Genomic DNA, 24,846 nt, shown 5'->3' with positions numbered 1-24,846 from the left:
TACATTAAAGGTTAGAGTTATTGTCTAGAGATGATGTCCAGAGATTTGACCTGGGATAAATGACCAATAAGAGAGAAATGTGTAAAAAGACAATGAAATGAAAGTGAAGATATATGTGCCTTTAACTGCTGTCGCATTTCCTTCATCTTTTATTTTTCTCGCAAGTATGAACACACACCTGCCAGCGCCGAGCTCCCCAACCATATAAAAGGTGTTGTGTAAATATCATTTGAATTGCTAGTAATTGCGATGAACATCTCATATAATGCGTGTTTATTCAGAAATCAAAGGGGATCTCCTGAGACGTCCATCGCTAAGTAGTGAAAAGAACATGAGGCTTTATTTGTTTCTGGGAAAGCATCCAACCAGCGCATCATGCTCACCTGCTGTACTAAGCGTCCACTCCAAGGGCATGTACAATATATCATATAATACAATTATATTTCTGTAACATCTAAAGAGAAGGCCAGGGTCAGTAGGTTCTGGCAAAGAGCACGTTCACTGGCAAGTAATGAACAGAACAGAAGGGTGAAATGGGCTGCAGGATGCTGATCCCGTATCAGCATGTCTACGGTATTAATGTGAGTCTACGACTGATCTCAGGTCACCACGACGAGGCGCTGGCAGTGGCAGAGCGAGGCCGAACACGGGCATTTGCTGACCTGCTCGTGGAACGGCAGACGGGCCAGCAGGATTCAGACCCGTACACGCCCGTCACTGTGGAGCACATCTTGGACACGGTGAATGGTCAGCGAGCTCTGGTGCTCTACTACTCAGTGGCAGCTGGTTACCTGTACAGCTGGCTACTGGCCCCAGGTTCAGGTAGGAGAACACGCAGGAGCTGTACTGATTTGTGAACATACAGGCCTGTGTTATTTTGGTGATGAGCTGTTCTAAGAGACTGGTGTGCTGTACAGCTTGTTTTTGCTTTTGGCGAGGGTTCATTTTTTCTCTCCAGGAAATCCAGTGTATGATAGAGATTTCAGAAATAAGAGTTTGTGATCAGTGAGGAGATGGATGTATAGATAAATTGAGTGGATGGATGGATTGCGTGCGTGAATTGATAAAAGGGTGAATCTGAGAATAAATGGGTGGGTAGATGGATGGGGCAGGTGGATAAATGCACCTACCCAACCTGTCCACCTGGTGAATAGATGGGTGGTGACCCAATGGGAATAGACCCAACCTGGTGAATAGATGGGTGGTGGAATGCCATGGTTGGATAGGGTGGGTGGATAGAGAGATTGGGTAGGTGGATAGATGGATTGGATGGATAGATAGATGGATTGGATAAGTGGGGAGATGGATTGGATGAGTGGGTAGATGAAAGGTTGAATCTGGGTGTACATTGGTCAGGAGATGTATGAGGCAGGTGGATAAATGGGTGGGTGAATAGATGGGTGGTGGAATAAAATGGATGGATGGCTGGGTGGGTGGAGAGATAAGGGAATCTAAGAGTAGGGGTGTGGACGGATACAATAGGTGGATAAATGGGTGGTGGAACTGATGGATGGATGAATTGGGTGAGTGGATGGGGGACTGGATAAGGGGCATAGATGGGTAGATTGTGGGGTAGGGGTTAGATCGGTATATTGGATGAGTCAGTGAGTCATTTGGTGGATAGGAATGATTGATGATTGGACAGGTTGGGTAGGTGAGTGATTGGATGGGTGGGTTGGTGTGTCTCTGTGAGGGAGCCAGAGGTGTGAGACAGACCCAGTACATACAGTTGGATAAACAAGCAGAGCCCTAGTCTGTAGACATGCTGAGCCTCTGTCTGTACACACACACACACACACACACACACACACACGCTAACAAATCTGTAAGGATTTGATTGTGTTCTTATGCTCTGTCTGGCACACACACACACACGCACAGACACACACAGAGCTGATCGTTTTGTGTGAAGCAGCCATATCCCTCACACCTTCTGTTCCCCGCAGCTCACTGTCTGCTGCCTGCTGCTTGGCGGTAACTAGTAAAAAGCTGTGAATTAACGCAAAGTGGCAGTGCCACCTGCCTCCCTATTCCTCACACATCCTCTCCCTAAGATACACGCACATATACACATTCACACACATTCGCATTCTCCCACACATACACACACACACACACACACACACAGAGTCTGAAACAGACATCTCAATATTATACTGACATGCACACACAAACAAACACTCACTCCAGAGACCCAGCTGTAGTGGTTTATTTTATTTTCTCTGACCTCGTTCTACTTCTCTTGCTGCAGCTTCTTACAAGATGGACTTTGTCCTTCAGCACAAAGACTTACTACTTGAAGTTTGGTGTTTAAACCAATGGAAGCAAGAATAATACACTATTTAATCAGTCGTAGCTCTGAAAATCTATTCATGCGTTTTCTGCCTCTTATGTTATCCATGACCTTTAAAGCCAGTAGAATTACATGGATTGAGCCAGAGAAAGTACACCACAATGCATTTATTTATTCTTCCTACAGAATATAATAAAATGACCTTTTGTATGTTCACATATTGCAGAAAATCAGTTCCCTGTGCTTTTCCAGGAATTCTCAAGTTCCACGAAGTGTACCTCGGTGAAGGGGCTTCGGAGAGCGGGCCATCTGACTTCCAGGAGGCTGGGGCCGGGTCCATGCAAGGGGGTGGAGCCTCGTCCCTGGAGCAGCACATTGCCAATGCAAGAGAAGCACTTGGAGTGGATGCCTACTACAGCAGGTGAGCATCCTTGACAATTTGGACAGTGTGGCACTGTCCAAATTGAGACTATGGCTGTATTCACTTGTCACAAGTTGTAGTGACACAAATATGACTGTCTGCCTTAATATGAAACAGATCTGATGCTCTGATACCAAAGCAACGTTTTAGAAATATGTTCTCAAATGCAATTAAGAAACTGAGGCAAGTTTATAAGGTTTCATGGTGGAAAAATCTTGTTTTTTAACCAAAACAGGAAATGAGGTTCTGTCAGAAGTGTAACCTCGTTGCACTTCTAGGATGTAATGTGACGCTTAAGCGTCAACAAATGATGATCTAATCTAAGTTACTTCTGACCTGAGGAACACTGTGTTCGATTTTGCATGATAAGTGCACGATCATTACCCACGTTGAGGTCATGTAGAGGTCGTCTTTACTGCCTGAATGTGTCCAGCAAATATTACTGATTATTTGACTGCCCCTGACTAAGGGAGCACAGCGTGACTCCAACAAAAAGCACTTGAGATATAAACCAAACTCAAATCAATATTCGAATAGTGAAAATAGAGGGAGGAGGAAGGCAACGTGATGAACCCCTACACAGCTATTCCAGTATGAATCTGTGAGCATTCAGATAAATTGAGATGGACGCAGCCACATCAGATGGTGGTAGTAAGTGCAGCAGGATGGAGTGTGTTTGTGTATGTGCTGGAGGTTTAGCCCAGAGGGACCATTTCTCACCACACACACTGAGAAATAAGCAGTGACAGCTGGACAGGGGGGCATCCGGTCTCACTGATAAGTTAGTGACCTAAAGTACACAGGTTTATTTTAAAGCGGTTATCTGCGGAAATTGCCTTTTCCTGTATTCTGGTGGTTTTTAGACTTATAAATAGTTGCAGGTAGATTGAGAAACTGAAGCCTAGTGCAGCATGTTCAGTTTAGTAGTGACATAAAATCTCAATTTCTTATAATCCAACGGACCGGAGTCAGTTATTCTTCTTATACCACAATCACCACACCTCAAGATATTGTTCAGATGTTTGTTTCGTTTTGTTTTGTTTTTTACTTTAATACGCTCTTGTGTGTGGAACTAATTTATTACGCATCTCATCTCAAGCCTCCGTTGCTAATTCCAAAAAACGTCATTTTAGCGCAAGTAATGGAGGCTTGAGCTGTTGATATTCAGTTGTTGGAGAGAGAGAGAGAGAGAGAAAACACAAGTTTTATTTCTTTACTTGGTATTCACTGGGGGAATATGGATATTAATCACTAGTGGACAGTGAAAATGAGCTGGGAATGGCAGAGGCAGAGGACTACAACCTTTAAAATATATAGAGTAAAAAAAACACTTACTTGTGTTTCAGAGACTCATGCAGTTTAGCACGTTTAAATGCTGCGGGTGATCCCAGCAGGTTCCGTGATCTGTTTTAATCAGACCGAATATGAAAAAAAATAAAATAAAATAGCGGCAGTGGTAGGGAGAAGAACAGTGAGAATCCCGTGCCAGTGTGACGTCGTTACATCAGTGTCACAAGATCAGGGATAGTTGTACCCTCGCGAGTGCATTAGTGATGAGGTGTGAAGGATTTTCCCACTAAACTGCTCTTTAATCGCAGTCTTTTTAATTTATTGCTTGGGCTGTAATCGCTGTAGTGATTTCCTTCCTATTCATTCAGCCTATATAAGCTCGCCCATTCAGCAGGGAGAAATGGAGTAGAAAGGGAGGGCTGAGGGTGAATTAGCTGCTCCTGACTATGTCCAATCCTGCCTCTGTCTCTGACAACCACATACTATTTCACTAATACTACACAGCCTGCTGCCCAGTTACTATCTGATGTGTCCTGTATGAATTTAAGTGCTGATGCTTTGGACTAAACTAAATAAATCTACTAGTCTCCTCTCTCATTATCCTGTGCAGCCTGTTTATTCACTAGTTTCGTTCGAGGCAGTGAACAGAACAGACAGACAGATGGTAAGGAGATGCAGGCAGATGGTAAAAAATGCAGCTAAATATACTTTGATAGTCTGAAAATGTTTAAGGCGACATGAAGCCAATTCTACAGTCATCCGAGTTATTTAACAGTGTAGCCTAAAACAGTACTGAAGCTGGAAATGTCATTTGTGGTCTGTGTATGTAGGCTGTTAACTGAAGTGTGGTTTGGCACATTCTTTGCTGCACAAATAAAACCGCTGAAAAACAGTGATGTCCCAAAACAGTTTTTGTCTTAATGATCAGAAAGACAACTTTTTGACTATCTTTTTATTTTATTTTATTTTTTAATTTTTTTTTAAACTATTGGTTGATTAGTAGTCATGTAACATGTATCATATTCAACGAAAACAATTCGGAAATAAGAGTTCATGAACTATTGCGGAATATTTGGTGTATTCTTTGTATAAGTATTTTCAGTGGCAGATAGGTGAAAGAACCGTCGTGCTATATCCTGTAGACCTGAAGCAGGAAAAAGCAGCTGGTGTGAAACTTTCTTCCGAAAAGCCTTTGATTTGTCCTCTGAATATCGTAAACATTTTCACTAACATCCACTGCATTATTAAGACTTTTTTCAAGCATTTCATTCTTAATTACTCATGACAAATTTGAGTAGTAGTGATAAAAAATAGTAACAGTAGTAGTGAAAATAGTAGAAATAGTAACAGTAGTAAGAAAATAGTAACAGTAGTAGTGAAAATAGTAGTAATAGTAACAGTAGTAAGAAAATAGTAACAGTAGTAGTAAAAGTAATAAAAAAATAGTAACCGTAGTAAGAAAAAAGTAATAGCAACAGCAGTAGTAAAATAAGAATAGTAACAGTATTAATAAGAATAGTAATAAACAGTAGTAATAAGAATAGTAACAGTAGTAATAAGAATAGTAACAGTAGTAGTAAGTGTAGTAATAGTATTAATAAGAATAGTAACAGTAGTAATAATAGTAATAGTAGTAATAGTAACAGTAGTAATAAGAATAGTAACAGTAGTAATAAGAATAGTAACAGTATTAATAGTAACAGTAGTAATAAGAACAGTAACAGCAGTAATAAGAATAGTAATAAACAGTATTAATAAGAATAGTAACAGTATTAATAAGAATAGTAGCAGTAGTCGTAAAAAATAGTAATAGTAACAGTATTAATAAGAATAGTAACAGTATTAATAAGAATAGTAACAGTATTAATAAGAATAGTAACAGTATTAATAAGAATAGTAACAGTAGTAATAAGAATAGTAACAGTAGTAGTAAGTGTAGTAATAGTATTAATAAGAATAGTAACAGTAGTAATAAGAATAGTAATAAACAGTATTAATAAGAATAGTAACAGTATTAATAAGAATAGTAGCAGTAGTCGTAAAAAATAGTAATAGTAACAGTATTAATAAGAATAGTAACAGTATTAATAAGAATAGTAACAGTATTAATAAGAATAGTAACAGTATTAATAAGAATAGTAACAGTATTAATAAGAATAGTAGCAGTAGTCGTAAAAAATAGTAATAGTAACAGTATTAATAAGAATAGTAACAGTATTAATAAGAATAGTAACAGTAGTAATAAGAATAGTAACAGTAGTAATAAGAATAGTAACAGTAGTAGTAAGTGTAGTAATAGTATTAATAAGAATAGTAACAGTAGTAATAAGAATAGTAATAAACAGTAGTAATAAGAATAGTAACAGTAGTAATAAGAATAGTAATAAACAGTAGTAGTAAGAATAGTAACAGTATTAATAAGAATAGTAACAGTAGTAATAAGAATAGTAACAGTAGTAATAAGAATAGTAATAGTAACAGTAGTAATATTAACAGTAGTAATATTAACAGTAGTAATATTAACAGTAGCAGTAGAAGTAATAAAATAGTAACAGTAGTAATATTAACAGTAGTAATATTAACAGTAGTAATATTAACAGTAGTAATATTAACAGTAGCAGTAGAAGTAATAAAATAGTAACAGTAGTAATATTAACAGTAGTAATATTAACAGTAGTAATAGTAACAGTAGCAGTAGAAGTAATAAAATAGTAACAGTAGTAATAAGAATAGTAACAGTAGTAGTATAAGTAATAAAATAATAATAGTAGTAATAATAATAGTAATAGTAGCAGTGAAAATAGTGTCAGTAGTGAAAGTAGTAATAAGAATAGTAATAGTAACAATATTAATAATATCAGCAGTGGTAATAAAATAGTAACAGTAGTAGTAGTAGTAGTAGTAACTAGTGTAATTTTGGTTATATCCTGTGAATGGCTCAGTTCACCCAAAAATGTTAACATAACTTGTAAAAAATGAACATGCTTCACGCTCATGATCGAGCCAATTAATATTATACAAATGAGATCACACTAATTGCTTCCCATTCGTTGACTTCATTCATTGTCAGACTCATTAGTAGTTTTTTGGTTGACTCGTCCCTTTAATGAAAACATGGCTATGTGAGTAAATAATGCATGTTATTTGTTTCTTCTACATTCTTTTTTTTTTATCATTACCAGATAAATCATGCTTCATTTATAGAGCTCTTAAGCAAATTCATTTCAACTCAGACTGTTTCATCAGTTCTGAATAACTGCATATTTTCAGTATGAATACGTAGATCTGTGCTGTTATTGTCAGCTTTGACATGCTAATTAAACAAGTAATTCCAGCAATCCGCACACATCTGCAGTTGTTAGCGTTTATTAGGTGTAGATGAAAGCATTTTGGCAGTGTAATAGGAGCAGATAAGAGCCAGTTAACCCAATACAACACAAAATACTCATCTTATCTGCTCTAATCAGAATTAAAGTGTTTTCCTTTTTCATTACAGCTAATCAGAGAAATTTATTTCCGTGTCTGCTTGCTGCAAAATGACTCGCTTGTAATTATCTCTGAGTGTACGTAGTATTCTCATCATGTGTGAAATTGTTTCTGTATTTCCTCAGTGCATCTTAATGCATTCTGAGCAGAGCAACATGATACATTCAATAGCTGCATGCATTTTCCAGATGTTGAGAGAGAGAGGGAGAGAAAGTGAAAGTGTGTGTGTGCGCGCGTAGGTTTGTCACTGACCTTTTATATATACAGTGCCCTCCACTAATATTGGCACCCTTGGTAAATATGAGCAAAAAGGCTGTGAAAAATGTTTTTAATTTAAAAATGTTTTAAATTATTTTAACTTCTGATATTTTGTCCAAAAAAAATTCACAAAAATACACTGCTCTCATGGATATCAAACAATTTGACACAAAATACAGGTTTATCAAAAGAAAAATCTTTGTTAATTATAGGTGTGCAACAATTATTGGCACCCTTTTAATCAATACTTTCTGCTATCTCCCTTTGCCAAGATAACAGCTCAGTCTTCTCCTATAATGCCTGATGAGGTTGGAAAATTCATGGCAAGGGATCCGAGACGGTTCCTCCGTACAGAATCTCTCCAGATCCTTCGCATTTCGAGGTCCACGCTGGTGGACTCTCCTCTTCAGTTCACCCCACAGGTTTTCTATGGATTTTTGGATCTTTGTCCTGCTGGAAGATCCAACCACGGCCCATTTAAAGCTTTCTGGCAGAGGAAGTCAGGTTTTCATTTAATATCTGTCCATGGAGTCCATGGTGCCATGTATCCTAACAAAATGTCCAGGTCCTCTGGCAGAAAAAACAGACTGAAAACATTAAAGAACCTCCACCATATTTAACCCTGGGCATGAGGTACATTTCCATATGGCTACCTCTCTGTGTGCACCAAAACAACCTCTGTGTTTATTGTCAAAAAACTCAATTTTGGTTTCATATGATCGTAGAACCCGATCCCATTTGATGTTTCAGAAGTGTCTGGCAAACTGAAGACACTTGAGATTGTTTTTGAATGAGAGTAGAGGCTTTTTTCTTGAAACCCTTCCAAACAGCTTGTGGTGATGGAGGTGACTTCAGATTGTCGTTTTGGAGACGCATCTAACTTCTGCAGTTCTCCAGCTGTGATCCTTGGAGATTTTTTGTCCACTTGAACCGTCCTCTTCACAGTGCGTTTATACATTATAGACACACATCCAATTCCAGGTTGATTCATAACATCTCCAGTTGACTGGAACTTCTTAATTATTGCCCTGATGGTGGAAATGGGCATTTTCAATGCTTGTGCTATTTTCTTATAGCCACGTCCCATTTTGTGAAGCTCAACAACCTTTTGCAGCAAATCACAGCTATATTCCTTGGTCTTACCCATTGTTATGAATGACGGAGGGAATTTGGCCTATGTGCTGCCTCATATTTATACCCCTGTGAAACAGGAAGTCATGGTTGAACAATTTCCTGTTCCTAGTCACCCAGGTGTACTAAAAAAATATCAATGGAAATATATTTCAAATATATTTTTCTCATATGAATTCATAGGGGTGCCAGTAATTGTTACACACATATGTTTAACAAATATAAACCTGTGTTGTGTTTGCAATTGTTTGATATCCATGAGAGCAGAGTATTTTTGTGAATTTTTTCATAGTCACAGCCTTCTTTGCTCATATTTACCAAAGGTGTCAATATTAGTGGAGGGCACTGTGCGCATATGATTTTGGTGAAGATTGTGTGTGTGTGTGTGTGTGTGTGTGTGTGTGTGTGTTAGTACACATAGCAGAAGGAATGCACAGGGCTGTTGTGGCTGAAAACGCGGAAGGATGTTTTTCTCTTCAAGGCACATTGCAACCCCACACACACACACACACACACACACACACACACACACACACAGAAACAGGAGCCATGTGCATTCTTCCCAGTACAGTCATCATTTCCTCACTTCTCTTCTCCTTTTTCGTAGCTTACGTTGGCGCCTGGTACTTTAGGAGCAACCACCATGTGCACTGTCAGCACACATAAACACACACATATTAATCTGAGATGGCGATATTTCACTCACTGAGGCTCCCCACTGAGCCTTAATAGAATTTAGCACATTAGAGAGTAAGTACTGGCTAATATATTGCTGCTTGCCTGAAAGTAGATTTGCAGTTTCTGTCCTTGCGCAAAACCATTTTTTCTATAAAGGTTTTCTGTCTGTTAGGGCAGTTGTGGTGGTAATGAAAACCGGTTAACATCCATTTCATTTAATACAGGAATTAAGGAATAAAACACATGGGTGTGCTGTTAATCAATAATAGGATGGTATGATGTAGGAGAAAATAATCAATAATAGGATGGTATGATGTAGGAGAAAATAATCAATAATAGGATGGTATGATGTAGGAGAAAATAATCAATAATAGGATGGTATGATGTAGGAGAAAATAATCAATAATAGGATGGTATGATGTAGGAGAAAATAATCAATAATAGGATGGTATGATGTAGGAGAAAATAATCAATAATAGGATGGTATGATGTAGGAGAAAATAATCAATAATAGGATGGTATGATGTAGGAGAAAATAATCAATAATAGGATGGTATGATGTAGGAGAAAATAATCAATAATAGGATGGTATGATGTAGCCCAACATGAAGTGGAGCTCCAAAACTGTTCCCACCCTGAAGTTGATTATTTTCCAATGACTGCACATCCCGAAATGTTTCACACCACTTATACCACTGCAGTATATTGATGCTTCCAGCACGGCGCTTATATTATATTACCAAGTTGTCGGTTCATTTGTCTGGCGACATATCTCGAGAACGAGAGTTTGAATGTTCGTAGGGTTTGTATGGAAATATCATTGTAACCAGCAGATGAACTTGAATTATTGCTTTTGAAAATTAGAATTTGCAATCGATCCAATCAGGGTCAAGGTCACACGGTCAAATGTGTGAAATGGGTTCGCTTCAGTAGCTTCTTTCACATTTTAAGTATATTTTAAGAGTACACAACTACAAATTTGTAACTAGAAAGACTAGACCTGCTGGCGGAAGCACCTCTGTTAATGCCATGTACGTCTAGGTCAAGTTGTTATTGTATAAATTATTGTTATTATTATTAAAAAATAACATGCAAGTTCCTGTTATCACTTACAGTATAGCAGCTATATCTTTCCCTCACCTTCAAAATTAAGTGATTTTGGAAAACTTAGTGATCACCTCTGACTGTTACAAAGCACTGACACTGGAGACTCCTTCTTAAATCAATGTCAAACAGACATAACTCCAACACAAAGCGTATATACGTCTCTCTCTCTCCCTCTGGTGCTTCCAGCCGCTCCTTTATCGCTCTGTCCCACTGATTAGACAACTCGGTGCCAGGCATGTGTCCTCACAGCCTGGCCCCTCCCTCTTCCTCGGCACACACAGATTGTTACACTACCACAATGCACAGATTATTATTGCCAACTGTATATATTTGGGGGATTATATGGATCATAGTAATGAGCAGTTTTCATATATTTCACGCATATTATGGTTTACATGGACAGGATGATGTATTATATATGAAACATAATTGTATACCACAAGGCATATAATTCTGTATGATTTTCATTTATTCATAGGCATTGGCGTACAGCAGTGTCTGAGACACGTTTATTTGATATTGAAAACAGTCCTGGAGTTTTGTGCTGACGAACATGCAGAGAAGTGACAAGTCGTATGGATCATTAGACGTGCTGCAATACATGTATATGCATCGGAAAACACGAATATATTAGCATGTATTCAACTTTTGGCATCATACAACTCTTGCGTGGTATGTGGGTACGTGCTGTGATTTTCACCATGCAGCTCAAGTCTGTACTGCAGGAGTTGCTGAATGTGTTACTAAATAAATAGATTTGGAGTTTAAAAGAAGGGGACAATGCAGCAGTGACTCAGCTCTGTGTCTTGGACTGTAGTGACAAGATCTCTCTGTCTCCTCCTTTCTCTCTTCTTTATCTCTCTCTCTCTCTCTCTCTCTCTCTCTCTTTCCTTTCTCTCCTATTTATCTCTGTCTCTCTTGTCCGTCGAGATCTGTTCTTTTCAGACTTTAGCCAGCTGCATAATTGAAATGCTGACTGGCACATTAAGGCCCCGTTTCATCCATTTTGACTATAAAATTGACGTCTCTCGTAGGAAATGGCCAGACCTGAGGAAATCCATAGACTCTGGGAGATTTACAGAGGAGTGATAAGTGATTTCAGAGCTCCATCTGTATAGCAGTGTGTCTTATAAAGGTTGTTAAAAAGCCATGTCTGGAATGAAAGCGTGGGCGAGATGATGCATTGTGTTGTTTCTCTTTGGCAGAGCATGCTCCAGCAGTGAAACCGAGAGCGAGGCAGGGGATCTACTGGACCAGCAGTTTGAGGAGCTGAACAACAAGCTGAACTCAGTCACCGACCCGACTGGCTTCCTCCGAATGGTGTCCAGAAACAACCTCTTTAACAGGTTAAATAGCAAACACTCTAAATTTCTGACTTCTAGTTTTGTTGAATTTATATACACGTGTTCCTAGAGGTCCCATGACATGAAATAAGCCTAGTATACATTGTAGCTAGAAAAACTGTCAGGCCGAAGAGCACTTCAGTTCTGTGAGCACTGAGCACTGTGCGCGTCCCATAGCACTGCCGTAACATCTTAAACATAACACTCAACACAAGGAGTTCGTTGCCAGTAGCGCACATCATACAGCAAATAAACGCAGTAAACACTGGCTAGGCAAGAAAACATGTCTACAGGCAATGCTGGATGAGTGAAAATAACTTACCCAGGATATTGTTCTTGACAATCAGCCATTTCCGGTTGAAATGAGGGATTCTGATGCAGCAAAGGCAATGAAACGTACTTTACTTACAGCTATACAGGAACATTTTTTCAAGCAAAACCTTCACTGCTCTTCTACAGTGAAACCTACTCGATCCAAGGTAACTCATGTAGCTGGCCACTATTTAAACCAGGGAAACCTGAAGAGAGCTAAATAAAATCTTCCATTATGCCCTAATTGATAAATACTGAGCAGGTTAGTCATTTCAGTATCAGTGTCATTATTGGGTACCGCAGAAAAACTAACCAAAAAAAAATTGTACAATTGCATCCCTAATAAATATAAAAGGCTAATACATTTTACACTAATGCAATAATATTCAAATGAGAAGTGTGCATGATACCAAGCATGATAAAAATAATAGCTAAATGTATTGAAGTCAGTGGTTAGAAATAGTCTTAGTCATAATAATCATGTTAATTTGCCATCTCTGCAGATTTTCAGTTTAATCTGGTTTGCGCCTACGTTTAAGTAGGTGTTAACCTGTAAAAGAGCACATTCTTACCACAGTAGTAAACAATCTTCATTAGAAGAATAAAGAAGCATTCTAAACAATGTGCTCACACAGTAAGATGTAGTATCGTGGTACTCGAGGCCGGTCTTGAGACCACACATCAGTGGTCTCAGCCTTGCCATAAACTTGGGTGAATTTGTTTTCTCTGTCTTGGCCTACGAAGACTAGAAATATTTTTTCAGCACCACCCGAGACCATGACATCATTTCCATGATCAAGTACAAGTTCCTGTTGCAATGTTCCCATTACAGTACAAAACATTAATGTCTGTCTCTGCAGGTAGAGTTATATAGTGCATTCACACTATATATATATATATATATATATATATATATATATATATATATATATATATATATAATATATAATATATAAATTTCAAGTGTCTAAATTTCAATCTTCATCTTCTTATGTTCAAAATACTATAACACAAGTACGTGTAATACATCGCTGGGGGGCGGTGAAAAATGCTCTGGCTGCTGGAGGGAATTATTGCAGGACAACTTGCGATTATTGATTAATTTATAATGTTCTATGTATATATTATGTGGCGCCTGGGGAAAAAACCTTCAGGTGATGGATTTTGACATTTTCTACTATGCGATAACGTCACTTGTTTAAAAATGTTTCTTTGGTTTGTATTTCAACCATAAGCATAGTTAGATCATTTTAAACTCTGGCTCCCCGAGCAAAGTTTTAGACCCCATTATGTAGACTGTCAGCTTTTCACCACAGTGTTTATTAAAATGGACAGCATCATCTTTGCTGAAAGCCTAGGCTATATTAGAAAGGAAATAAAACATTTCCAGTGTGATGTATTTATGGTTTCTTAAAGAAGAGCGCTTTTTTTTGGTCAAAACCCTGTCATTTTTGGCTGTTTGCCCGAATTCTGTGACATCTGATGGGTTTCCTCAGACCACCACATATTTAAAGATTGTCCTTAAATGGCGTTCTGTAGTTTCGTGTGAATTTACTTAGCCCAGAAACATGAATTTCACAAGAGTCAGACCAAGCTCAGACCGTAGTGCTGGACTTCTGTCCAGGAGTACAGTCCATTAGTGCCAGGTGGGTATTGCACAAAACAATCGAGACGCATCAAAACTCTGGCCTGCATGTGTTTTAGTCTATAGATAATTTGAGGTCTGAATATTGATTTGGATCGCTTACTATTTACTTAAATTTACTCAGAATCAGGCCCATGTGTGTTTGTGTGAGTAACAAACATACTTCTAAACTTACAATCTATGTGAAAATCATAATCATCATAAATAATAATGTTTACAGTAATAATTTTTACAGACTTTGCGTAAACCCTGTACTTGAGGATGATACCTCTATGGTCGAAGTGTGTTAACAGCATAGGCAATTTAATAAGTGTAAGTTGATAATAGACGCAGATTTTAGTGATCGGCATATGAAAAGGCACAGTTAATAGAAACTAGCATGCCACTCTGAGGTTGTGCTTATTGAGCGTATCCATGTGACGACTGCGCTTAATTTGTAAATCACTTTGAATTAAAGCTTCTGCCAAATACATCAATGTAAATCATGTACTCATATTTGTTTAGTTTATCTTTAATATGAAGGGAATAAAACATGTTCTAGTTATAGCAAGAGAAGATTTTCGTGATCTGTTTAGTATTAGTTTTATATGACGTGAACTTGAACGACTGCATGGATGAGAATTCAACAGCATTGTGGTATAAATGGGAATTATATAACTGAGGTTATGGATGTTAAGCCCTCCAAAATGCAACGTTCACACTCTTTTTGACACAGCTTCTAAGACATATAATAATATAATAATACTGTAATTTTTGTTACAGTGTTAGCTGAAATATTCTACATAATTTAGTCCAGTATGAGAAAACGTTTAAAATAAATAAATTAAAAAAAATAAATAAAAACCACACACACACAGCTGCACCAATCCCTTATGGTTTTTTTTATTTATTTATTTATTTATTTTTTTATAAACGTTGCAGCCGGAGAAAATGGAGAAGTGATCGATCGCGAAGTCACTGAACAATTAGTAAACATTTGAGCTGCTAATAGGTGTAGAATGGTCCAGTGATGAAGCTTCCAGGCAGTGGGGCTCATTAGGGAGTCCGTGTCAGGGTAAAGTTTGCCATTCAGCTGGTTACTGCACTTCCTCATTTATTTAAGGAGTGTGGAAGAGAAACTGCGAAAAGAAAAGAAAAAAAACAACACTTAATGGACTCATCAAAAGGGCGAAAAGAGGGCGCAAGAAAATGTGAGAACATTCTGCGAAACGCTGCCTGTACCATATTTTAATGAGAGAATCGCTTCTAATGTGATGAGTCTGAGTTGCTTTTTTCCACGCTGAGGAGATATGAACACTCTGGCTTCATTAGCATGGGGCGACATCTACAGTCAATACCTCCCGTCACTCTCTGACATCATCCCTAATCTATCGAGAAGTGGCTCAGACTATTGTGGTTGCAAGTCACCGCTCAATAATCCAATTATTTTTCTAGTTGATCAGCTGCACACACATACATATGCATTGATTAAGCATTAATTAACCTTGTGTATACACATTGTCCACACTTGATTTTTCAAATCTACGTGTCAGAATACAATAGCTAGCACAAAACCACACTTTTTATGTCATTGTAGGCAAAATGTGCTCACAACAGCGGCCCACTGATATTTCCTACATCTGAGAGCCTGTTCTCTGATGCTGTCTCACTGTTCTGACCGCCACATATTGGCTTCCTGCATAGATGCACAGTGCCACCTAGTGGCCGTTCTGTATAGTGTGACATCTACTGTATAGCAGAATGTCTATACTGCTTTCTAATCCTCGCTGTGTGTTATGTTCTGTGTGTGATCCCTTGCCTCAGGAGCTGTCAGAGTATGACGAGTCTGTTCAGTAACACGGTGTCTCCGGTAAAAGAGGGGAGTTCCTCGCTCTCTCGCCGCTCCAGCACCCTCAGCAAGCCTCCCTTACGCGCCCTCTATGACCTTCTCATCGCTCCTATGGAGGGGGTGAGGCACTGCAGCATGCATCATATCATTTATCTTTTTTGATTTTTATTTCAATTCATTTGATTCATTTCAATGCATGTTTTAGAAGTTTCTCTTTGTAAGCTTGTATGGGTTTATGGTAGCAAATGGCTGCTTTTTTTCCCCTATCCCTTTATGTCTCATTGGCAGAATGAATGATGACTATATACAGACTAGTCAAAACCTTGGACACACCTTATTTGAACGTATTTTTCATAGTCTTGAAAACATATTTACTTTAATTAATGATAAATGTGCCATTTTATTTGTTATCTAATATTAATTCTCGTTTTCCCTTTCCATCTCTGCCTCTTCCAGGGTCTGATGCACTCCAGTGGGCCCGTAGGCCGGCACAGGCAACTGGTGCTGGTTCTCGAAGGCGAGCTCTATCTCATCCCATTTGCTCTGCTGAAGGGAAGCTCCTCCAACGAGTACCTGTACGAGCGCTTCAGCCTTATAGCCATGCCCTCCATCGGCAGCCTGGGGGCCAACGCAAAGGTCAGCTCTTTGATTTGACTCTGTTTGTCATTCGCACATTGTAATATGAAGTACACTTTTACAAAGAGACAAAACACGTAGTCGGATTCACAACTGATGCAGTTGTACTGGTAAATCAAGTTCTATAGATTTCACACTTTTCTTCATACAGTGGTGCTTGAAAGTTTGTGAACTCTAGAATTTTCAATTTTTCTGCATAAATATGACCTGAAACATCATCCAACAGGGATCTATCTTCACAACAAATCTTTGTGGAAGTATATCATGGCATGAACAAAGGAGATTTCTGAGGAATTGTTGATGCTCATCAGACTGGAAAAGGTCACAAAACCATCTCTAAAGAGTTTGGATTCCACCAATCCACAGTCAGACAGATTGTGTACAAATGGAGGAAATTCAAGACCATTGTTACCCTCCCCAGGAGTGGAGACCAACAAAGATCACTCCAAGAGCAAGATGGGTAATAGTTTGTGAGGTCACAAAGGAACCTAGGGTAACCTCTAAGCAACTAAAGGCTAATGTTAATGTTCATGAGTCCACCATAAAGAGAACACTGAACAACAATGGTGTGTATTGCAGGGTTACAAGAAGAAAGCCACTGCTCTCTGAAAAGAACACTGCTGCCCTTCTGCAGTGTTCTAAAGATCACGTGGACAAGCCAGAAGGCTGTTGGAGAAATGTTTTATGGATGGTTGAGTCCAAAATGGAACTTTTTTTGTTTGTTTGTTTAAATGATAAGCATTGTGTTTGGAGAAAGGAAAACACTGCAATCCAGCATAAGAACCTTATCCCATATATGAAACATGGTGGTGGTAGTATCATGGTTTGGGACTGTTTTGCTGCATACCAGCAAATTCTAAAGGAAAATGTCTGTACATTTGTCCATGAACTGAATCTCAAGAGAAAGTGGGGCATGCAGAAAGACAGTGACTCTAAGCACACAAATCTTTCTACCAAAGAATGGTTAAAGAAGAGTAAAGGTAATGTTTTGGAATGGCCAAGTCAAAGTCCTGACCTCAATCCAATAGAAATGTTGTGGAAGGACCTGAAGCAAGCAGTTCATATGAGGAACCCCACCAACATCCCAGAGTTCAAGCTGTTCGGTACTGAGGAATGGGCTGAAATTCCTCCAAGCTGATGTGCAGGACTGATAAACAGTTATCACAAACATTTAGTTACAGTTTTTGCTGCACAAGGGGGTCACAACAGATTCTGAAAGCAAAGGTTCACATAGTTTTGCCGTTCACAGATGTGCAATTTTAGATAATTTTCCTCAGTACGAGACAAATATGTTTGTCTCATTTGTTTAATTGGGTTCTCTTTGTCTATGTTTAGGACTTTTAGTACAATTTGATAGTGTTTGAGGTCATGTTTATGCAGAAATATAGAAAATTCACAAACTTTCAAGCACAGTTGTATTTATTATTCACATTTGTCAGATTATTTATTTATTTATTTGCCGTTGTATGTGTTTGATAAATAAAATCTTATTATTTCATGTGTATATGTCCTCTAGGTTCATTTTTTCATAGAACATGAACAAATTAACAACAAGAATTTAATGAAAATTAATGAAGTTTCCAGTTATGTTTTAAAAACACAGACATATAAGTCAGAGATATTTCAAATGATTTTGAAACGGAATTGTTTACATTTATGATGACTTTCTTTCTCAGGTTCATCCTCGACGTGCTGGCCCAGCACTGTGCCCTGGAGGCAGTTCTGCCGCGGTGGTGGGAAACCCTCGCCTGCCCGCCTCAGTGATGGAGCGCTGGCTGTGGGGTCCGATGCCTTCTGCTGAGGAGGAGGCGCACATGGTGGCCGAGCTGTTGGGCTGTCAGCCTCTAACCGGTCCGGGTGCCACCAAGCAGCGGGTCATGAGCGCCTTGAGCCAGGCTGAGTGTGCCCACTTCGCCACTCACGTCTCCTGGAAGCTGGCAGCTCTAGTGCTAGCACCCAATCAGGATGTGGGCACTGGGCATGGTGCTAATACTTCGGGCGGGGCATCTGGGGGCACTGAGGGCAGCGTGAAATCTAGCTACGGTATCAGAGATGACGCCAGCGACGCTGAGAGTGTGTGTGACAGCCCACCGCTGCAGGAGTTTCTGCTTACAGCTGCAGACATCCTGGACCTCCGGCTGCCCGTCAAACTAGTGGTGCTGGGGTCAGTCTGTCTCCGTTTTTAAAGGATGCACAAATAGCTTTACATTTATATGTATTTTGTTTTACACCTCTATTAACTTATAACTTGTATTATAGTCTTATAAGTGTGTTTCAAGTTAATGTGTTTTCCATGCTTTTCTTAATCCAGGGAAACATTACAATTATTCTGTGTAATCACCCATTTGCTGCATACTCAGTTTGTGTTAAACTGGCCATGCTCCGCTTCCCATGTTCTCAGTAGAGTTACAGACGATTTACAGTTGCCTTGAGCTGTATCAGCTAATGGCCTTACTCTGAGGCTAATGCTAACGGTGCTAATACCGTGCCGTGTTTTGATCTGTGCAGTTCCTACCAGGAATCGGATAGTAAGGTGACAGCAGACGGAGTGGTGGGACTCACACGAGCCTTTTTAGCCGCAGGCGCTCAGTGTGTGCTGGTGTCTTTGTGGCCTGTGCCTGTAGCCGCCTCCAAAATGTTCGTCCATGCTTTCTACACAGCCCTGCTGAACGGCACAAAGGCCAGCGCCGCCCTCGCCGATGCCATGAAAACGCTTCAGGGCAGCAAACAGTTCTCTCATCCTTCCAACTGGGCAGGTTAGGCCATGCTTCTAAACACAGTGGCACTGCGACGATCATTTTCATAGCAGACTTTATAGCTAAAACCTCTCGTGTTTCCATAGGCTTCATGCTGATTGGCAGTGATGTGAAGCTGAACAGTCCCTCGTCTCTGATTAGCCAAGCCCTGGCTGAGATCCTGCAGTATCCAGACAAAGCCAGAGATGCCCTGAGGGTCCTTCTGCATCTTGTGAGTGACACATAAAGCATCGTAGCATTAGAATATGCTGTGAATCATAATATCACAGCACGAGCGTTACAACCACAAGAACTGTTTATTTTTCTTCTCATGCGAGCTGCACGAGTCAGAGTGTCTGTTTATTTTAGACACAGGTGTCAAACTCCAGTCCTCAGCCGTGCACCCAACCCCCCCCCTCCCCCTCCCCCCTCGGCCAACCCAAACTGAAGTCATGCTTGATCATTCGGTTTAAAAATTTAAGAGGTTCACCCAGCAGCAGAGAGGTTTGACATCCATGCAAACTGTAAATTAGTGATCATGTCGAATTTACCGGTCTCTCTTCACCCGCAGGTCGAGAAATCACTGCAGCGCATTCAGAGCGGTCAGCGTAACTCCATGTACACGTCTCAGCAGAGCGTGGAGAACAAAGTCGGGGGCGTCCCAGGCTGGCAGGCTCTGCTCAGTGCTGTGGGCTTTAGGTTGGATTCGGGCGGTGCCGGCCTCCCCGCTGCCGTTTTCTTCCCCATGGCAGATCCAGGAGACCGACTGCAACAGTGCAGCGCCACCCTGCAGTCTCTGCTAGGTACGCTAGTCCATCATAGACCTTAATAACTACTAAACTACAATTACGTTTAGGTTTGCAGCATTTATCAGACGTCACAGAAGTGCTTGTAGTCTTTATCAAAAAATAGCGGAGGAGGAGGTTAGTACAACATGAAGAAAACACACAAGACAAGGGATTTAAAAAAATGGAAGTTCATGTGCTCGGTGAAAACCAAGGACAGCCTAAAAATTTAAATGACACACTTTTTTTATGCTTCAACACACCTAATTCAAATTACTATTTAACTATTCACAGACTTTTATGCATATTCTATGCATATGAGTTATATTTACATTTATTTATTTGGCACACACTCTTTTATCCAATGCATCTCAGTTTTACTTGTTTAAGGGCCTGGTTCAAAAGCCCAACATTGGCTCTCTGGAAGTCCGAAGATTAGACCTTACAGCCATCTGGTCATTAATACAGAATTGAAATCACTATGCTGTCCCTGAGCTTACACATCAGTCAGTCATTTTATGACAGGAAAAAAAACAACAAAGGTACGTACTTTGACTTGTGGCGCTTGCTCCGACTTCCCATTTAAAAAATGGCTTTCATGAGCAACAGCTTTTTCCTGATGATTTATCCATTTACTTTATAAGGCGTGTTTTTATAAATCGTGTTAATTCATTTAAATTACTAGGTATGTGCCAAGATCTGTTCACGTCTAGTCAAACTCATATATTAAAGCACATTTGTGCAATGAGGTTCATCAAAAACTATGAAATAAAGCAGGAAAATATATATAATTGAATTCTCAATAGATACATCAAAATGTATATGTATATTGTATATAATAAAAGGGAGGATGCTGTAAAAATGGACAAGCATTCAGAACACTAAAGATAAGGCAAGTAAACGTGTAAAACAAAAATGCACAACAAATCTCCAAGCACTGTTTAGACATATATACATTTTAGATCTTGTGAATGAGTGTCTCAAGAGTGGACTACATCGTTGCTACATCGTGGACATATGAAGCTTCATTGTTAATTGAAAATCATTTAAAGTCATTGTAATGTTTATTGTATTGTCCATAAACGGAGAACACTGACAGACACTGGCTGAATATAGAAATATGATTGCAAGTAGAAATATGAATATGCTTAGATATTTGCATCCCAGTCACCTGATACTTTGTGGTGAAAGAGACGCTGGGATGACAGACATCACAACGCCCTCTCGTCCTGTGTGTCCTCAGGTCTGCCCCCTCCTGCTCTCCAGGCCCTGTGTAAACTCATTACAGCTTCTGAGACCGGGGAGCAGCTCATCAGCAGGGTGAGGCGTTGCAACAGACCACAACATGGCTTCAAATATTTAAAGCTAACTTTATGGTTATATGCATCTTGAGCAGTATTTTCAGAAGCCTGCATGCATATTGTGCAGTTACTAATGCTTGCTTCACATGCCATTAAATCCTGTCTTCTTCTCTTTTTCTTAACCTGCCATTTGAAGGCTGTTAAAAATGTAGTGGGAATGGTAAGTGCTTTCAGTAATCGCACTCAGCTAAATTGACCTGCTTTTCTAAACATACCTAATAATAAAGCTAGTTCTGCATTCAATTTGTGTTGTCTTTTCTGATCATTTGTGTTAAGGTTAATAAGAGCCTCTTGTGAATGTACGTTTATTGCAAATGTTTCTCGGCAGCTTCATCAGGTACTGGTCCAACTGCAGTCTGGAGAAAAGGAGCAGGATTTCTCACTGGCCCCTATCCAGGTGTCCATCAGCGTGCAGCTCTGGAGGCTGCCTGGCTGTCATGAATTCTTGGCTGCTCTGGGTAAGTGCTGAAGCAGACTCAACATGCTGTCTGAAGTATGTGAAGTTATGGTGTTTGTAGCTTTATCAGGTTACATTACATATCATGTGTGCCTTCCAAGTGTGGACTTTGGAGCCTCAGTATCTTTCCCACCCAAACGCAAATCTCTTTCTATCTGTCATCTTTTTTTTTTTTTTTTTTTTTTTTTTTTGTAGGATTTGACCTGTGTGAGGTTGGTCAAGAGGAGGTGGTGCTAAAGACTGGGAAGCAAGCGAACCGCCGCACAATGCACTTTGCCCTGCAGTCTCTGCTGGCCCTGTTTGGTAAGCTTCATCATCGTCTTATTTACCTTTATGATAAAAAAAAACATGCATGTCTCACTGTTTGCATATTGCATATAAACAGCTAAATAGAAACGTCTGCTTCTATTTTATAGACTCCACTGAGCTTCCCAAGCGTCTGAGCCTGGACAGTTCCTCATCCCTGGAGTCTCTGGCCTCAGCTCAGTCTGTGTGCCAGCAGCTGCCTGTGGGCTACACCAATCCTCCCTTCTCCCCTCCATGCCCTGACAGCCTGGCATCAGATGCCATCTCTGTCTACAGCCTGAGCTCCATTGCCTCATCCATGAGCTTTCTGCCACGGCCTGATGGAGCATCAGATGCCACCGGACAGCGTCCACGCCATGCTAGCCTGTTCACTCCGCAGCGTCACTCGGCTGTTCCACGTAGCCGCTCTTCGCCACACGGTGCTGCACGTGGGCACGACGATGATGAGTACCAAGGCTTCAGCATCATCAGCAGCGAACCACTAGGCACCCATTGTGACACACTTCCCCGACCAGCTGGGCATCAGCGTGGCGCTGGCCGTGGTGGAGCTGGCAGAGGGTATGTGGCATCCGTCTCATCCAGAGGCAGCGTCAGCACCCCAACATCACCTGTGAAGACCGCTAGCCTGATACCCAGTGCTAACTCACCCTTTCAGAAGACGGGCAAAGCAGGCAACTCGGACACTGGAGAGTCAGATCAGTCTAGCACCGAGACAGACAGCACAGTGAAATCGCAGGAGGAGCACCCACCTGCACCTGCCGCACCTCTCGACCCACAGGAGCTGGCACAGAAGATCCTAGAGGAGACACAGAGCCACATGCGGGCCGTGGAGACACTCCAGAGGGGCAGCGTTTCAGGGCCAGGTGATGCCCCAACACCAACTGGAGGCTCCGCCTTCCGCTGCTCCGAGACCAGTGCTTTCAGTCGACCCAGCAGTAGAGCTAGCATCAAATCGCAGAAGCTCCAGAAGATCAGCTCGGGTTATAACAGTCCCGCCATGTCAGAGACATCACTGAAGGACAGCAGCCAGCCATCACCCACCTCAGACAGCCTTCATGCCCAGTTCAAGCTTAAATACCCTAGCTCACCTTACAGTGGGCACATTTCGCCAAGCTCAGGCCACCAGTCACCTGCAGGCAGCGCCCCCTCCCCCGCCCTGTCCTATTCATCCACTGGCTCCACACGTTCCAGCCCGGGTGACCTTGACCGCCTCAAACTGGCTGCCATCGATGAGAAAGTGCAAGCCATTCACAATCTAAAGACCTTTTGGGCCAGTGCCACTCAACAGCAGCAGTCTGGACCAATGAGGGCTTTCCATGGTGGAGCAAAATTGAGTGCCTCCCAAAGGGATGTCCTAGGCCTTCTTAATCTGTCCCCCCGCCATGGCAAAGGTCACAACCTGCCCAGCCATGAACTTCAAGACATGGGACTTCAGTCGATGGAGCCCAGCTCTAAAAACCCACCAAATGGTCATCGGAAGATGGAGCCAAAAAGAGTTGCCCCCTCTCCCACGGCTTCCACAGGGAGTAGCCCTGGTTCCCATACCATCAGACTGCCCACAGGGAACGGGTATAAATTTCTTTCCCCTGGGAGATTCTTTCCCTCATCTAAATGCTAAAAGTTCTCTCCTACTTTTGATTTTTTTTTTTTTTCTTCCTGAAATGGTAAGAGTGGAATATTTGGATGCGTGCCATTCTGTTGGAAACACTAGAAAGGATAACACAAACTTATGACCCAGATACGAGCCTGATTTTGTCCACTGTGTCAGCTTGACCAGAGAGCATATAATCCTTATGCTTCCACTTACACTGTAAAAGAACCATTTGATATATGCAGACTGACCTGAGAACTGACGTGTCAGAAAAAAAGAAAAAGATTATACCAAAATGGTATTAGTACAAAAGACGCTTGCTGTTTGTGTTAGTGAAGGACCATGTGGCTTTGACTGGTTTGTTTCATTTGATTTTTTTTGGTTTTCATTTTTAATATAATTATTGTTATTGTTATAATTATGGATTGTAATTGTTATTACAGTTATTTTTTTGTAAATTAAAACAAGTGTTTTGCAATCAGTATTATACATTTTTATATTATTAAAGAGACACACCATGTGCACAAAAAAAAGATGAACAAACATTTTCATATTTTTATTGAAATGGTGAAAAGAAAAAATGCATCTGACCCTGACATCTATGTGAATTGAGTGTCAGTATTAAAGCATGGGTTCTCTTGCTCTTCAGTGATTCGATGTCTTTTTAAGAAAAAAAAAAAAAAAAAAGATTTTGCATATGTTCTCATCCAGAAATATCTCAGTCATTTCTCAGTAAAAAAAAAAAAAAAGTCTCAATAAAAGGGTTTAATTTATTTGCTTGGAGTTCTAAATTTTTTTTACTCATGCTTATTCCCATGCTCTTAAAATGAGAAAGGTATTAAATGTTCTAGTAGATTTTATAAACCATCCATCTATTTTCTAAATAATATCCAACTTCATATTGGACTAGAAAGCAAATGCCCATTTGGCATCATTACCAGATATGTTGTCAAAAGGCGGTATAAAAGAAATCCCGCAGTTTTTTATCAGTGTGCACTGTGACCACCACAGGATCCACCCTGACCTACCGTAATATTATTTGGTTGATGGATTATTCACAGTTTATCAGTTACACTGAGATGGATGTTGGTGTTGCACTGGTTTTCTAGTTTATCTGGCACAATCCTTTACCACATTTAAAGGAGAAATTTACCTTCACCTAGCATCCTCTTTTGTGTATTAG

General features: G+C 40.2%; 1 protein-coding gene across 4 annotated transcripts in view; it reads left to right on the top strand.

The window, feature by feature from the left end:
- ttc28 (tetratricopeptide repeat domain 28) overlaps positions 1-24,196 on the top strand; it is a 237,551-nt gene extending 213,355 nt beyond the window's left edge. For 3 of the 4 annotated variants that reach the window (XM_017489688.3, XM_047160759.2, XM_017489690.3), the window contains 14 exons: positions 604-822; positions 2,546-2,714; positions 11,870-12,010; positions 15,768-15,912; positions 16,249-16,428; positions 18,105-18,592; positions 18,937-19,184; positions 19,271-19,395; positions 19,735-19,966; positions 21,192-21,268; positions 21,446-21,469; positions 21,638-21,767; positions 21,962-22,069; positions 22,183-24,196. In XM_017489688.3, the coding sequence (XP_017345177.1) occupies positions 604-822; positions 2,546-2,714; positions 11,870-12,010; positions 15,768-15,912; positions 16,249-16,428; positions 18,105-18,592; positions 18,937-19,184; positions 19,271-19,395; positions 19,735-19,966; positions 21,192-21,268; positions 21,446-21,469; positions 21,638-21,767; positions 21,962-22,069; positions 22,183-23,690 (3,794 nt within the window). In that variant the 3' untranslated portion in view covers positions 23,691-24,196. The remainder of the gene's footprint in view (positions 1-603; positions 823-2,545; positions 2,715-11,869; positions 12,011-15,767; positions 15,913-16,248; positions 16,429-18,104; positions 18,593-18,936; positions 19,185-19,270; positions 19,396-19,734; positions 19,967-21,191; positions 21,269-21,445; positions 21,470-21,637; positions 21,768-21,961; positions 22,070-22,182) is intronic. The other variant, XM_017489689.3, reaches the window with a different exon arrangement.
- The last annotated feature ends 650 nt before the right edge of the window (positions 24,197-24,846 follow it).

This window comes from Ictalurus punctatus, chromosome 16, assembly GCF_001660625.3.
Source record: "Ictalurus punctatus breed USDA103 chromosome 16, Coco_2.0, whole genome shotgun sequence".
Lineage (NCBI taxonomy): Eukaryota > Metazoa > Chordata > Actinopteri > Siluriformes > Ictaluridae > Ictalurus > Ictalurus punctatus.
The sequence above is the reverse complement of the archived record's forward strand: the minus strand, read 5'-3'. Positions and strand labels throughout refer to the sequence as shown.